At 40.4% G+C, this 16,694-nt stretch overlaps 1 protein-coding gene across 2 annotated transcripts; it reads left to right on the top strand.

The window, feature by feature from the left end:
• The first annotated feature begins 275 nt into the window (after positions 1-275).
• LOC140334976 (uncharacterized) lies at positions 276-16,301 on the top strand. 2 transcript variants are annotated; one of them, XM_072417293.1, is made up of 11 exons: positions 276-389; positions 4,095-4,424; positions 5,641-5,943; positions 6,270-6,554; positions 8,148-8,237; positions 9,537-9,911; positions 12,723-13,037; positions 13,144-13,488; positions 14,007-14,300; positions 14,944-15,016; positions 15,674-16,301. In XM_072417293.1, exons 1-11 carry the CDS (start codon positions 344-346, stop codon positions 15,699-15,701), a joined length of 2,484 nt encoding a protein of 827 aa, XP_072273394.1. In that variant the 5' UTR covers positions 276-343; the 3' UTR covers positions 15,702-16,301. The 2 variants fall into 2 exon arrangements, with proteins under 2 accessions (XP_072273394.1, XP_072273395.1); XM_072417294.1 differs by lacking the exon at positions 5,641-5,943.
• Positions 16,302-16,694: the final 393 nt, after the last annotated feature.

Consider the following 16,694-nt stretch of genomic DNA (forward strand, 5'->3'; position numbering starts at 1 on the left):
CAATATATTACTTTGTTACTACTTTACATTTTGTTTTTGTAATTTGTGTTGGGTTGTTTATTTCTGAGTTTGGCTTTTTTATTATATTATTGGTAAACATTGTTATTACAATTTTTTTTTATTATTTTTATTAGAAAGCACACTTCTTCGGTTACTGTTACATTTTGTAGCAAGAACATTGTATACATTCTAGGATTTATAGGGGACAAGGGTTTATTGGGGGCAATAAATAGGAATTCTGGGAGTAACAGCACAGTTTCACTTTCAATTTCTATAAGGATTGAGCAGAATAGACGTCAAGGTCTGGATAGAAATATAAGGATTACAAGGGGTTGAACTTATCATGGATCGGATGATATTTGTTTTCGCGGCACTCCTCTGTCATCCATGTGAGTGATGTGTTTTATGTTTTTTACATTTATTTGTCATGCACAATGCAATGTTTCTTTGCTGCTTTTTCTGATCCACCACCCATCCTCCTCCTCCTCTTCTCTTTGTCCTTTAACTCTCTCTTCTCAAAACCACATTTCTTCTTCTTCTTCCTTCTATTTCCATCTTTCTACCCAATCCACTTTCTGTGTTTAGAATCTGTATACCTTGGTATATTTGTACTGAAACTGTAATGGGTTCATTGTCCCAGCACCCTTCTCCAGCCACTCTGCAGCTGCTGCTGTGCATACTAATATTCAGCTGGCTGTGTTGGGAGCTGGGAAATGAAGAAAGTAGATATAAATCCTAAATGGATGATTTTAAAACAAATCTTTTTCTCTTTATTTTCATTATTATTGCAACCGAGTGCAGCACCTCTGCAGCCCCTTTTTGTCCATATGCACTCTGACAATGGCTGGATGGCGTTTTTTAGGTACACACGTGCAATAATTGTCTTGGGGGTTGAACGACTAACAACAGATCAACAATTATTCATGATTATTTTGAACGATGCACTATATGCACTATATGGTCGTTCAAAATAATCATGAATAATCCTTGATCTGTCGTTCAAATATAATCCACCAATAATGTACTCACACAAGATGGGATTGTTTGAACGATGCAGGAAGTTACATGTACCGAAGAACTGTCCCCAATCAATGAACGACCATACACACAATAGATAGTGAAGGACCCAGCCCATCCGTTTCCAGCCACAATCCTAGTTCTTTGGCATTGTTAGCCTGCCGTTGTGCACTTTTTTTGTTAACGATTAGTCCTGAATCATTAATTTCCAATGACAATTATTGCATGTGTATATGTAGCCTCAGGGTGGGTTTAATGATGGTGACCATGTCTGTGTAATATGCAGCCACACAGCTATCCATAAGGGTGACATTATTCTTAATGGCCAGCAATGTGAGGGGAATTCTTCCCATTGACCACCACACTGATGTACTGAGCTGTGGATATATTATTAAACAGTATTTATATAGCACCGTCATATTACACAGCGCTGTACAAAGCCCATAGTCATGTCACCAGCTGTCCCTCAAAGGAGCTCACAATCTAATGTCCCTACCATGATCATATGTCATTAATGTAGTATAATGGGGAAAGCCAATTACCTCATTGCATGTTTTTGGGATGTAGGAGGAACCCCACGCAGACACGGGGAGAACCTGCAAACTCCATGCAGATAGTGTCCTGGCCAAGATTTGAACCTGGGACCTAGCACTGCAAAGGCAGGCTAACCACCTGAGCCACCATGCTATATAGTAATTATGGAAGGGGTTCACCAAGACCTGAAAGTCATTTCATGGGTTCCCTCATCTTAGAAAGCCCGAGAAACTCTACAGTGCAGTTTTTTTCCCCTCTTTTCTGTGTCTAAGAAAAAAGTCCAATATCTTTACGTGTTAAAAAATTCCATTTCCAAGGCTGCGGAGTTCATCCCCGCCCCCTCCAGTATATTGATTTCAGGCTTATCTTTACACAATATCTTTTTCAGATATCAGTTTTTTCCTCCTATTATAAAAAGTGTAATGTTTAAAGTGCATTAACACTCAATTGATATTTCTGCCTAAATCAACTAAATACAATCATGAGGGCTGTAAAACCAAAGTGTGCAAAGTCTCCAGAATGTAGCAATGTTCTGAGTAGAAAAACCCCTGCCAGCATGAACAAAACAGAAGGGAGAAGATTTGGGCCTCTGCAGAAAGTCTGCTGCTTCCACACAGAATGCAGTCCTTCTTTGCAGCATTCTGGTAGGGGACACGCTCTCCTAAAGAGAACAGGTTCTATATGAAAAAGGTAACACATGTGGATAAAGATACTTTTTTAAAGTTTTTCAGTTGTGTTCAATGAGATTTATAGTCATGTAAACTACTTATCCTACTCCATATTGGAAGCATGAACCACAAGCCTGGCAGAGAGCAGTGGTATCTTCCATGTACAGTAACAACCAACATTTCACTTAAAGGAGATATAAAGACACAGTTCTCTGATTAAAAAAGGAAAAACCTGTACCCATGGGGATGCAATGGACATAGGAGGAGGACGAATATGACTGGGCTTAATGGGGTGGTGGATACTTAGGGGTTCAAGTGCAGGAAAAGAGAGGCACGGGGGCAGAGTAGATCAGACGGGTGGAGAGAGGAAGATTTTAAATGGGGAGAAAGAGGATAATTCCTGCAAAAGTAGCTGGACAGTTTCGCTCCCTTTCTAGGTTTAGCAGGGCCGTTTAGGGCCCTTGGGGGCAGAATGGTAGTAACTGTCATGGTGGTGGGAGGACCTGCCTTCAATAGAGCGCCTCTAGAAGTACTGGTGGTAAAAGTGGTGATGGAGGTTCAGGGAACAGAGGGTACTCCAGATTGATTGCATTCGCGAAGTGAGGCAAGAAAGCGACGATAGTTAAAGATGGAAAATGTTATTTCTGTATTGTTATAGAAATTGTTGATGGGAATATTTTTAAAGATAAAAACTGTTGTGATTAATAAATGGCCAATAAGGTTAATTTCTTCTAAACAAGTGGTCTGGGAGTATCTTGGGAACAAACATGGGGGGGGGGAGGTAGAGGAACGATAAGGTAATTAGTATGAGGGAGGTGACATCAGTGCTTCCAGGTCAAGCAACAAGCACACAATTATAAACTAGTCATATATATTATTTTTAAATGCAATCTTTACATTGCAGTGTTGATTTATATTGACAATCTGTGTAGGTGCTGTTGGTGTCACTACTTCTAGCTGAACACTAGGGGGCAGCTGTAATGTCAGCTTTCTGTCTACAAGAGAACTCAATGTCCCATGATTCCTTGCATTGTGTATCATGGATGGTGTGGTAAAACTTGTAGTCCCAACTCTCCACAGCACAATGGGATGGCTACAAATGAAGTCATTCCAAATTGAGCATGAATTGTAGCTGCAGGCATTAGGGATATAGATTTCTTTGAAAAGGATAAAATTAATGTATAGGGACTGTGACAGAGTGTCCCTAAATGTCAGGGAAAGTGTTATAAAGGCTCCAGGCAATACAGAGTGATTATGTGTGTGTAGGTTTTTAGGAAGAAACCAGAGGCTTTGGGACCCTGGATCTGGGCAGAGATAGAGAAGGGTGGGTTCCTTGCCCCAACCTGGTGTAAGAGGGGAGGCGGGCAGTCCGAGGCTGAGAAGTAAACAGGCAGTGTGTTTCAGGCTGAGAAGGGGAGCCAGTGTGCTCCAGGCTGAGGCAGTGTGTTCCAAGAGAGCCAGAGTGTTCTAGGCATGAGAAGAGAATGGAGCTCCAGGAAAGCTAGCTGCCAAACAAATACTACAAAGCTGTGAGTTACCAGTGTTAGTATAGTGTGTGTTAGAAAGAGAGGGGACCAAGTGAGGTAGACAAATGCCCAGCCGGGCTAGTGATTATTGTTTTGTCATAAAATTGTGGAGAGTGTGCTATAACACCTGGCTAAATAAATACAACTGCTGTTATTTTGGACATTTGCTGTCTGCTGCCTCTTATCTGCCCTGCAAGCATCCCGCTACCCCGAGCAATCCCCCTGTGATATCTCACAGGACTAACTAAGCACATTTTATATAGCACGATAAAGGAATGTAATATAAAACACATAAATGTTTTTTCAGTTTTTACTTTTGTGATATTTTAATTCCCTTGGCTTCATACAGGTTCTGGATTGCAGGTGACCGCTCCGTCTGCTCAAGTTGCCGTATTTCGTTCTCAAGTTCTTTTGCCATGTTCTTTCCGCATCAATGCTCCTGTAATAGACCCGCAGTTTCTGGCGATTATCTGGTTCTTTGAGGATAAGGAAGTGGTGAGGTATGATAACAAGGACAAAGAGGTCAGCACGGGGCTGTCCTTTAATGAGCAGGAGGCCAGACAAGGTAACGCATCCTTGTTCATCAACAGCGTGACCATCGCTAATCATGGGACCTTTAGGTGTTTAGTCATCTACAGTCCAGACCGACAACAGAAAGAGATCAAGCTGAATGTTCATGGTAAGATCGTTAATTATTGATATACTGTGCTAGTCAGTTGACTTATTATTTCAGTTTTGGATAAGTCAGAAAAGTTTAGGTTATCCCCATTAGCATTGGAGTCCTATCAAGGAAGTTAGTTCTAAGAACAACACTTTTCAACCAGGAACACCAAGAACAAAACTTAAAAAGGACAGGGAATTAACTTTTTCCAACTCTTTTCATCATTGTGTCATGCTTAGGGAGACGGAGCCTCTAGGGGGTGCTATGGCTTACACAAAAGTGGTGTGAGCCCTTAGATGGGCCAAGGCGCAGAATCTAAGCGGCAACCAGGTCTTCTCCAGAACCTCTAGTAGTGAGAATGTTGTGCTGCCGGTTACACAGTACCAAATCACATATTATCAAGGAAGGCTGGGGTTGAGGCAGGCAGTGAGCAATGGTGGTCAGGCCACAAGCCAGGGGTCAAATATCAGGGATCCAGGAAAAAGACACTGGGGCACAGAGGCAGCCGCAGAAACGGAAGACAGGAGACACTGGAAGTGAAAGGAAGCACAGGTGAACAGCACATAGCAACTGGCTGGGAAACAACAGACTGGGCCACAAGGGGTTAACACTCGAGCTGGACAGGGAAAGCTCTAAAATAACCAACAGGTGTAGAGGAAATGCTCAGCAGAGCTACGGGGCTCATCACTAGTAGAGACATGTTGCATAAAGCTGTGTCTGAGCCAATGGTGATTAGGAGGCTATTTCCGGATTGCCTGGCAGGATAGGCAAAACTGATAAAACATGGAAGAGTAGGCACGTTGATTGACTTGAGTGGGTTGAATTCTAACCAGAGTGGGTGAGCTTCAATGAAAGTTTGTTAAACTTGGAATACATCAAACCTGGGCAGATTAAGCCAACACTGTTATACACTGTTATGTAGTTATACATGCATTGTCCTCATGAAGTATATTGTTGCAATATGTTACTAAGCCTATATAAAAGGAATGCATTTCTAAATATATAGGAAAATGCCTCTACGTTTTTGGGGTTCTTGTGGGGTAAATTCTCTCCTATTTAAAATCCTAATTTCTTTGGGTTTGGCTTCACATTTCCCTCATCCAAAATTTATTTTCCATAGATTGAAGAAATCTACTGGGAGCTGGTTGATGGTATAATTGGCTCCCCTAGGACCATTCACTGCTGTGGGAATTCATGAAGAATGTACCTAAAACTTTTTTTGTTTCTTTTACAGCCACACCAGAGGTCAGGATACAAAAAAGAGCCTTTCATAAAGATAAGATAAACCATCTTTACTGCTCCATTTCTGGCTTCTTCCCCAGAGATGTCACAGTCAATTGGCTAAAAAATAATATTCCACTTAAAGGTGGATCAAAAGAGGATGTGTATCAGACCCATGCTGATGGGACTTACACGGTGAACAGCTCAATAGTCCTCACCCTTGATCAGCTCCAGGACCATTCAACCCTTGCCTGTCAGGTGGAGCATGTGTCTCTACAGGAGCCCATCCAAGATTCCTTAATAGTGCAATTTGGTGGTAAGCATGATATTAAGGTCATCACCATGATGAGGAGATGGGGGTAAATATGGGAAAGCTATTTTTACCATAATGTGGGCAACCCTTGCAAGCTACGTTCTGGTAAAAAAAAACTGGTTTATATTAAAAACTGCTTTGGGTTGAAAATGAAAATGATTTTTTATCAGCCCCTCCACATTAGGCCATGAATTGAGAATTAATCATGATTTGATTGATTTGTATATCAAAATGATGCATAGTTCTGTAACTCAGCTGTGAAATGTTATATATGTAAATGTATTTTTTGTAGGTTTAGTACTATCCTTTCCTTTTAACGTTTCCCACAGTGGCTCCAAAAGTACAACTCAGTTCTTCAAGGACAGAAGATCACAATGAGCTTGTATACATTTGTGAAGCAAAAGGGTTCTTTCCAGAACCAATCTCCATAAATTGGTTGGTGGATGGGAAAACAGCAGATCTATCCAGGGGAACCGTGGATGATGTGTTCAACAAACAAATATATTATCAGATTAATCTCAAAGAAGACAAAGTACCGGAACAAATCTCCTGCAGTGTTCAGCATGAGATCTTGGTCAATCCAGTCATCAAGACCATGAAGGTCAATCAATATAGTAAGTCAGACATTGCAGCCTTTGTTTAGTTGTATTTTAGCTGTTGTATACCTAAGTAATTTGTTGTCGGTCAGGAAGAGGGTTCCACTTAATATCGGTTCATGGCGCTGATTGTGTCTTTTGGATGGGGGCCACATATTTCCTTCACACTATATAGTGTATTTATGCAGACCAGCATCTTTGTGGATCACCAGGACTCTCAATTTTAGTCCTTTTTTTGACAAAATCACCTAAAATACAGTATAAGGTGGTCAAGATATAGTGGGTTGCCATTACATGTTGTTTAAAACTAGCTGTTGGGTGGGTGGCTAGCTGTTTGTTCAACAATCTCAGCATCATGCACTGTCTGATCTGGGATTATGCAGTTGCTTCAAGGTTAAAGACACATGCAGGTTGGCCAACTGAAAACAGATGAAAGACACTCTGAGGAGCTTTCAGACCCACCAAGAAAGTCTCCTATTCAAATAAGTTCAATAGTTGAGTGGTTTGGTAAGCTGTAAAGCCATGATCTGCCTTTTTATATGTAGCAGAGCATTTGTGGACATTGGTCATCACTAATCGAAATGTTAGGACCCCTTGTACATATGTGTCAGAACTTTGAGCTCAAGACCCATGCAGATTGGCGGATTCTAAACTAATGGAGGACACCCTGAGGAGCTTTCAGACCAGCCAGCAAAATGCTGGTTGGCAAATCTAAAACAGCTGGTGGGCAACCTAAAGAGTCTCCTATTCAACCAAGTTTAATAGGTCAGCGGCTAGGTAAGCTGTAAAGCCTCAATCTTAATGCTTCTTTATACGTAGCACATCCCGAGTATTTGTGGACACTGGACTCATTTAATAATGCAATAAAGACCCCTATATACATAAGTGTCAGAACTTTTGAGTTCAAGTCCCATGTATGTTGGCAAATCCAAAACAGATAGTGGACACCCTGAGGAACTTTCAGACCAGCCAAGAGTGTCTCCTACTAAAAAGTTCAATAGTCAAGTGCTAATGTGAACATTGAGGCAATTGATCTGCCTCTCCAGAGTATTTATGGACATTGGTCACCTGTAATATTCCACTTAAAATCCCCTTGTGTGTAATTGTCAGAACGTTTGGCTCTAGACACATACAGGTTGTCAAATCCAAAACAGCTGATGAACATTTTGAAGAGCTTTCAGACCAGCCAGGAGGGTCTCCTACTCATAAAAGTTCAATAGTGGTTTAAGCAATTGGGTTTTGTAAGCTGTGAAGCCAACTTGTATGTAAATGTTAGAACTTTGGGTTCAAGACTCATGCAGGGTCTCCTACTCAAGCAGGTCCGATAGTTAGGTGGTTTGGTGAGCTGTAAAGCCATTGATCTGCCTTTTGTGTATCTGACACATCCAGAGAATTTATAAACATTGCTCACTTGTAATCTAAAACTAACGATCCCCATTGTGCATAAGCTTCAGAATCTTTAAAGTACTTTTTAGCTTTTTACATTTCAGCTTATCAAACTTTTGAGCTTTGCAGGTTATTCAATCTTTACCTGAGATTATTTTTGTACAACAATGTATTCATTAATAATAGGAACATTATTTACATAATTATATGTTCTCCTGTTTGCAGATGAATGCAGACGAAATTGCCATACTGGACTGGCTGTGCTCTTGCCTTTTGTAATTATCGCCTTTGCAGGATATCTCATCATTAGAACTTGTGAGTAGTTTAAAATAAAAATCAGAAATGTTACACTTCTGTAACTTACATGTTATTGTGGCAACTGTGACAGAGTGCCCCTAAAGTGTCAAGAAATGTAGAGATAATGTTGTAGAGGCTCCAGGGAAAGAGAGTATGATTATGTTTGTATAGGTTTTTAGGAAGAAACCAGGGACTATAGGGCCCTGTAGCTGGCCAAGGGAGTGAAAGGATGGATTGGCCCAACTCAATCCTGACTGGGATATGTGCACCTGGCCACAGGTGCAAGAGGGGAGATGATCAGCCAGTGTGTTGCAGGCTGGAGTGTGATCAGTCCGAGGTTGGAGTGAGTTGAGAAGGCAGCCAGAGGGTTCCAGGCTGGGAGGAAGTCTGTTCCAGGCTCCGAAGGGAGCCAGAATCGGTTCCAGGCAGGGGAAGAGAGTGGGTTCCAGGCTGAATGAGAGGGGACAGAGCTCCAGAAAATACTTGAACTGTAAGTGATATTGAGTGTTGATATTGAGTGTTAGAGAGACATGGCACCCAGAGAAGTGGCTAGATGGCCAGCCAGGCTACTGTTGTTTGATGTTTTTACTTTAAAATGCAGTAGAGTGTGCCATAACACTGGGCTAAAGAAATAAAACTGCTGTTATTTTTGGACTTTTGGAGTCTGCTGTCTCTTACCTGCCCTGTAAACATCCCCTTACCATGAGCAATCCCCAATAATATACCACACAACCTAGAAACTTGGTCGAACAGGTACAGAATTGATGTGGACCAATCAAATCTAAATACATTTGATGTGCATCAAAAGGTGTGAAAAGACTTGTTTTTCATTAGAAAGGAGCCACAGCCTGAGAAGAAAAGTCTGTACCATGCCAGTCTGTTTAAAGAATGACTCTTGTTCTGTGTGGGTTTCTTGCTTGGTCAGATCCATATTTCTGCAATTAATAATGATCCTTGTTTATTGGAGATCTCTACTTCTAATTCAGCAGGGAACGTGCTCTATTTCTGTAGAGGGACCGCTGCTTCAACATACACAGTAAGAAATTGTCTTATTCTACAGAATGCCTGAAGAGGACAGGCTTTTCCATCTAGGCTGAGGCTACTTTACATACCTTTTGTTTTGATGAACCTGGAATGTTTTTAGCTGATTTACACTGATCGTTCAGTTAGAAGTTAATCTTTCCATTTTGGCGAGGAACAAGAAGATAAATCTGATTATTATAATATTCACTTTGGTTTTCCAGGAGCAGATCTGATCTTGTTGGAGGCAGCAAATTATGTGATTTCTTTTATCTTTATTCAAATAATATTTTACAGATTTAAGGGGGTTCAAGGTAAGTCACATCCACCAAGAGCGGACATGGGCTAATAATGAAGAGATGGTGACTCTGTACTGTATGGCCTCCAGCTGCCCAAAAGTGCCAAACGTGACCTGGACTGTTAAAATACAGAACCAGAATCCGATCGAAATCTCTGAAACTGAGAAGTATAAGGATGAAGAAAAAGGGCCATTACTGCACAAAGATTACACCATGAAAACTGTCAAAACTGAAGGAAAAGGACTGTACAATGCTACCACCATGCTGTCCTTTAACCCAGCGGTATGTGAATACAAAAACACCAAGTTCGAATGCAAGGTTCGGTGTGATGGAAAAATCAAAGAAAGAAGTCTGGAGTGCAAGTTTGAACATAGTAAGTAAAGTTATTTGTATTATTTTTTTTTTTTTTTGACTGTTATATTCGATGGACTGTAAGAAAACACTATTAATAAAATAAAAAGGAACTTTAGCTCAGTTTTAAAAACCTTGATGCCAGGACCAAATTTGCAGCCTCAGAGTGCATAATTTTAGGTCCAAATGGGCCTTCCTAATATTTTTACCTTTTACACCAACCACTTTATTAGGTACACTATGGATACTATTTTGCCCTTAGAGCTGGCATGATTCTCTGTGGCATAGTTTCAGTGTTGTTCCAGTCCTCGGGGATTCTAGGTATTTGGTGAGCCTAAGCAAACTGCAGCCTCGGGTGCCTGTTGTCACACTAGGGGAGACAGGGGCCTCTAGGGGACATTATGGTTTGCACAAAGGAGGTGTGAGCCCTAAGAAGGCCCAAGGTGCAGAGTCTAAGTGGCAACCAGGTCTTCTGCTGCCTCTAGAGGTGATGATGTTGCGCTGCTGGTTACCCCCAGGTTGCAATCCTTGGCACACCAGGGTGGGCAGGAAGATCACTAAGTCTACTAAATCACTAAGCATAAGAATCGTCAAGGAAAGCCGGGGTTAGGGCAGGCAGCAACAAGAGAGATCAGGTCCGATGCCAGGGGTCAATTGCCAGGGATCCAGGATACAGACACCAGTGGCACAGGGGTCACTGCGGGCAAAGGAAACACAGGAGACATTGGAAGCAAGAGCAGGCACAGAAGACTCAGGGATATCCACAGACAGACAGGAACACTGGAACAGTACAAGGGAATAGGCTGGAAACAACAGACAGGTCAACGAGGGTCAGAACCGCCCGTATGCGCAGGAGAGAAATGCTGCCTGGTTGTGCATTCAGAGATGCTGTTCTGCAGTCCTTGGTTGTAACAAGTGGTTATTTGTGTTATTGTTGCCTTTCCATCAGCTTGTTGATAACCAATATATTTTGACTCATGGCATTAACAAGGCCTACAGTTAGGTCCATAAATATTAGGACAGAAACAACTTTTTTCAAATTTTGGTTCTGTACATTACCACAATTAATTTTAAATTAAACAACTCAGATGCAGTTGAACTGCAGACTTTCAGCTTTAGTTCAGTGGATTGAACAAAGATTGCATACAAATGTGAGGAACTAAAGCCTTTATTACACAATCACTTCATTTCAGGGGCTCAAATGTAATTTGACAAATTAAAAACCTGAAAATAAAATGTTCATTTCTAATACTTGGTTGAAAACTCTTTGCTGGCAATGACAGCCTGTAGTCTTGAACTCATGGACATCACCAGATGCCGGGTTTCCTCCTTTTTAATGCTCTGCCAGGCCTTTACTGCAGCAGCTTTCAGTTACTGTTTGTTTGTGGGCCTTTCTGTCCGAAGTTTAGTCTTCAAGTGAAATGCTCAATTGGGTTCAGATCAGGTGACTGACTTGGCCATTCAAGAATATTCCACTTCTTTGCTTTAATAAACTCCTGGATTGCTTTGGCTGTATGTTTTGGGTCATTGTCCATCTGTATTATGAAAGGCCTCCCAATCAATTTAACCGCATTTAGCTGGATTTGAGCAGACAGTATGTCTCTGAACACCTCGGAATCCATTCGGCTGCTTCTGTCCTGTGTCACATCATGGATAAACACTAGTGTACCAGTGCCATGGCAGCCATGCACGCCCAAGCCATCACACTGCCTCCGTAATGTTTTACAGATGATGTGCTATGCTTTGCATCATGAGCTGTTCCACGCCTTCTCCATACTTTTATCTTGCCATCATTCTGGTAAAGTTGATCTTGGTTTTATCTCTCCAAAGAATGTTTTTCCAGAACTGTGCTGGCTTTTTTAGATGTTTTTGAGCAAAGTCCAATCTAGCCTTTCTATTCTTGAGGCTTATGAGTGGCTTGTACCTTGCAGTGCACCCTCTGTACTACTTTCATGCAGTCTTCTCTTTATGGTAGACTTGGATATCGATACACCGACTTCCTGGAGAGTGTTGTTCACTTGGTTGGCTGTTGTGAAGGGGTTTCTCTTCACCATGGAAATGATTCTGCCATCATCCACCCCTGTTGTCTTCTGTGGACATTCAGGTCCGCTCCTAATATTGTAACAATTTCTCGGATGGGTTTTTTCTGTTTTTGCAGCTTAAGGATGGCTTGTTTAACCTGCACGGAGAGCTCCGCATGTTCACAGCAAAATCTTCCACAGGCAAGTACCCCCCCCCCCAATCAACTCCAGGCATTTTATCTGCTTAATTGATAATGACTTAACAAAGGAATTGGCCCCACCAGCCTTTGAGTCAATTGCAAATGAAGTGATTGTGTAAAAAAAAGGCTTTAGTTCCCCATATTTTTATACGTCCGCAGTTTAACTGTATCTGAGTTGTTTCATTTAAAATTAATTGTGGTAATGTACAGAACCAAAATTAGAAAAAAGTTTCTGTCCAAATATTTATTGACCAAACTATATAAGCCCAGGGAACTGCTGCTAATTTAATATTTTCCCTTTTTTGGAACCATGCTCTGTAAACCCTAAATTTATTTGTGGGTAAAAATCCCAGCCAATAGGAAGTTTCTGAAATACTTAAACCAGCCTGCCTGGCACCAACAATCCCAATAGACCTTTTATTTAGGGGTACGTGACACCTTGTTTATAAAGTGACCAACATTTTATCTATTGTGATTATATTCATATTACCCACAATTCTGCACAGCTTTTGCCTTTGCTGCATTTAGCACTATAATTGTTCTTTCAGATTGTAGTTCTAGAATAAGGTTTGGTAAAGAATGTTTATTATATAACTCACTAATTTTTTGTAGAAATGCCACAAATGAAAGACTCCATCAAGGTGTTTCGTGATGACTCAAATGATGTTGTGGGCCAAGCGACTTTGGAGAGCTTCTACCCCAGAAATATTCAGATACAATGGAGCTATGGAGGGGACCAGCACAAGGATATACAGGACACAAAGGAAGAGATAACACATAATACTAATGATAACACGTATAACGTTGTGTGTAAATGTAAAATCCCCATAAACTCATTGCTGAAATTAAATGAGGGGATCAGAGTTCGATTGAAGTGGAAGCATCCGACTATGGATCAGCCAGACAGCCGTGACATGATCTTCACAGGTATTTCCACTGACATTACTTTTCAACACCTAGTGGTTCAGATATAAATATAAATATATTCTATACCATGGATACTAAAACCTGATACCATTCTATTGTGTTTCAGAGATTTCTCGCCTTCCAGTTATGGAGGACATAGATGTTCCCACATTAATTCATGGCCAAGAAGCTCAGTTGCAGTGTGTGATCCGGGGGTATTTCCCCAACAATCTGGAGGTGAAATGGTTCCAGGTGGAAGCAGGAAAGATGTGGGAATTGTCTTCCAATGATAAATACAAGATCCCAGTCATAGAGAGCACAAAGCAGCCTGATGAGACTTATACCTGTACTGCCTCGCTCATTGTGTCCGTGTCAGCCCCGACAGACCATGGGTCAGAGTTCATCTGTCGGGTGACACACCTCAGTCTGATGACCCATTTGGAGAAGAAGACGGGACAACTCAGTGTAAAAGGTAAAAACCATAAATGAGCAACCAACCTTAGCTTTTATCATTTTAGTCCACTAATAAAAAATCACAGCAAGGAAAAAAATTTGATTGAATTCAGTAGACCTTCAATGGGTCCTTCAGAAGGATTGGTTAAAGTAATAATTACATTTTAGATACACTTAGATGTTTATTGCTTTTACTCATAGAAATAAGTCTAAAAATTTGGTCAAAATTTGATTCAAGTGAAACTGAATTAAAGCCAAATTTCACACAGAAATGTTACTGCCTGCCAATTCCAGCAAATGTCTGTGTATGTATTGATTCAAACTCAATTGTACCTAAACAAAGAGAGCCGTGGTTGCATAATAATATTGCTGTCATAGTTGTATCAACTTTTTAGTCAGAACCAATTTTGGTAAATTCGACCATCTCTGATATAATTTTTTTTTTTACAAGTATAATGTTTTTTATGAAATTTAAAATGCTCTTTTGTCTGTAGTCCATGGTAAGATCATATAATCTGATTTTCATTTTTTTTTCAGGCATTCCAAAATTACAAATGAAATACGGAAACAATCATTTAATAGCAGAAATTTCAGATTACACCCCAAAAAGTATTAATGTAATCTGGAGTCGAACTAGAAGTAAAAAACCAGCTAAGAATTATAAACCGGATGAGATCAAACTTGTAAAAGAAGTTAAGAATGATGACGGCACATTCACCTCTATCAGGGGGGTTTATGTTAAGGAAAAAGAACCATACAAAGAGTATGAAGTAACTGTGGAACACGAAACCTTGAAATCTCCTACTACAATAAAAATATTCCGAAAACACGGTAAAAAATGTTTTCAGCAAATTTACATAATTCCAAATAGGAAATAAAGGAGGATAAAATATTTACACAAATTATACCAGCCTGTTGTCCTTCATAACACTGATTTGTATTATGAACCCTATGCATTGCTGATATTTAAAGCCTAAACTACTATATAATTCAGTTCTATGTCTAGCATATCCCTCCTCTGGTCCTCATCTCACAATATGAAATCAGTAACATTAAATGTCTTTTAAGAAAATTTTCACAATACACTTCAAGTATAACACAAAGAAACTTATAGTTTGTGCATTGGGAATTCAGAGACTTCCATAGAGTACAAGTACAATTCGGCATGGGCAGGGTGGGCACTGCCACAGAAGACAAGTTCTAATTCAGCATGGGGACCCAGGAACTGCCATGGGAGACAAGAACAAATGCAGCATAGGTAGGGTGAGGCATTGGCACAGGGGACAAATACCAATGCAGCAGGAGGACATGAGAGACAAGTACCAATATAGAACTGCCATGGAGGACAATGTCAAATATTCTCCATGAACATGTGTTTTAGCTCAGTTAGGAATGGGAATGGATGAAATTTATTTCACTTTTAAGGTTATAACTCATATGTCAGTTGTAAATATCAATGTTTATTTTCACACAGGTCATTATTCTGTTTATGAGAATGGAAAGGAAACTGAACTGCAGAAATGTGAAGATCCCGATGTTTTGAAAATGTAAGCACCTAGGATTGCTTTTTGTATTTTATTACCATTGCAGATGGGTGCAGATGTCTACCTGCCTATCATTCAGAGTAATTTGGAGGTGAGATGGGTAACTGCTGGGGAACCGGGAGATCTGCTGCAATCATATCAACCACTTGAGTTCCCAATTTCCCAGGCACCCCCTCTCACTAATAAAGTCTCTCAATAATCCAATGTCCTTAATAAAGATTGAATTAGGTTGTTGGGGAAATAATCACAAAGGAGATTTTATTCAGCAAATCCCTGCCAGGAAGGTCCATGTTAAGACATTACTTATTATGGGGTGACACCATAAGATCTCCCAATTTGTTCTTCTGGGTTTTTCACTTGGTCACATTCTCCCCTGATGGGAACTAGGAATGGCCACAGCCTCATATTTCTCAGGCATGATCAGAAAGCCGGGTCACAATGATGTGCAGTCACCTCTGGAGCGAGTGCTTGTAGCTAGGAAATGACTGAAAGAAGCTTCAGCACTGAGCTACAACCAAGGCTGAAAAAAGGTGAAAACAGTATTTTATAGCAATGAAGCTGATAATGATACGCTGTGTTTTAGTGAAATGTCTTCCAGGTAAGGTTTAGATCTACTTTATATCAACCCCAAATTTAATCATATGTTCATATTTTTTATAGGATGCCAAAGATGGGAAAACATAAATGAGACAAAAGTGAGCCATGAAAAACCCTTCTATAATACGTTGTGAGAAGAATAGAAGAAATATGAAGTGTACAATGTCCATGGCTTCTCTTCTAGCTACAACAGTACCAGTATCATATTTCTCCAAGTTCTGGCAATGAAGTTATCTGGGAACCCTATTAGAATGCTGCAACCTGTAGACCTGTACTCAAAATAGCTTCTATACCTAAACCAGCTATGGAAACAAAACCGTACCTTGTCTTTAAATTCTGCAACTCTGAGTATAATCCAGAAAACCTCTTGTGGCTCCATGCTCCTCGGGACGGTGGCTCTTTACAGCTTCCATGAATCTTTGGAAGTCCACGTCACTAGACTTGAGACATGGGCACTGCTTTCCAGAGTCAATAATGTCCCCTGTCTAACGGGCTTTCCAAGATTTAAAGCATTTCCATCCTCATTTCATCTTGTAACAGAAGACACAACTTACAAGTTATTACTCCTCAAATAAATCCTTCCAACTCTTTGTAATCCAAGAACTCGTAGTGCTAACTCTACACACATGAATTGTGCTACTTATGGTAATCTGTCTACATCCTAGGCTTTCTTTTTTAGGTTTTAGGAGTGTAAGAAAGAAATAGAGCCCTCACGATGGACTTATTTTTGTGTGTCTTTTTTAAACTTATGTAACTATGCATGTAACTATGTAACCATGCCATTCCCAACCAAAGTTCAATTGAACCTTAGGGATTAGAGGTAAATGAACTCACCCAGGTTTGATTCAATTCTGTTTGGTTAAAATCATTCAAACATTGGACCTCAATTCTAGTACAATCAAATTTGCATTGAAGGCTACTGTCACCAAATGATTTAAGTGAAAAACGCATTACTAAACATTATACTGTCAACAGGAACTTAGGCGTAGGGGGTTGGGAGGCCTCCGTGGGAACATGTCCCAAAAATAATGTAAAGTGATGCTTATGTAATGAGACAGATTTACCTACCTGATTACAATCATCA

This window comes from Pyxicephalus adspersus, chromosome 7 (genome assembly GCF_032062135.1).
Source record: "Pyxicephalus adspersus chromosome 7, UCB_Pads_2.0, whole genome shotgun sequence".
Classification (NCBI taxonomy): Eukaryota; Metazoa; Chordata; class Amphibia; order Anura; family Pyxicephalidae; genus Pyxicephalus; species Pyxicephalus adspersus.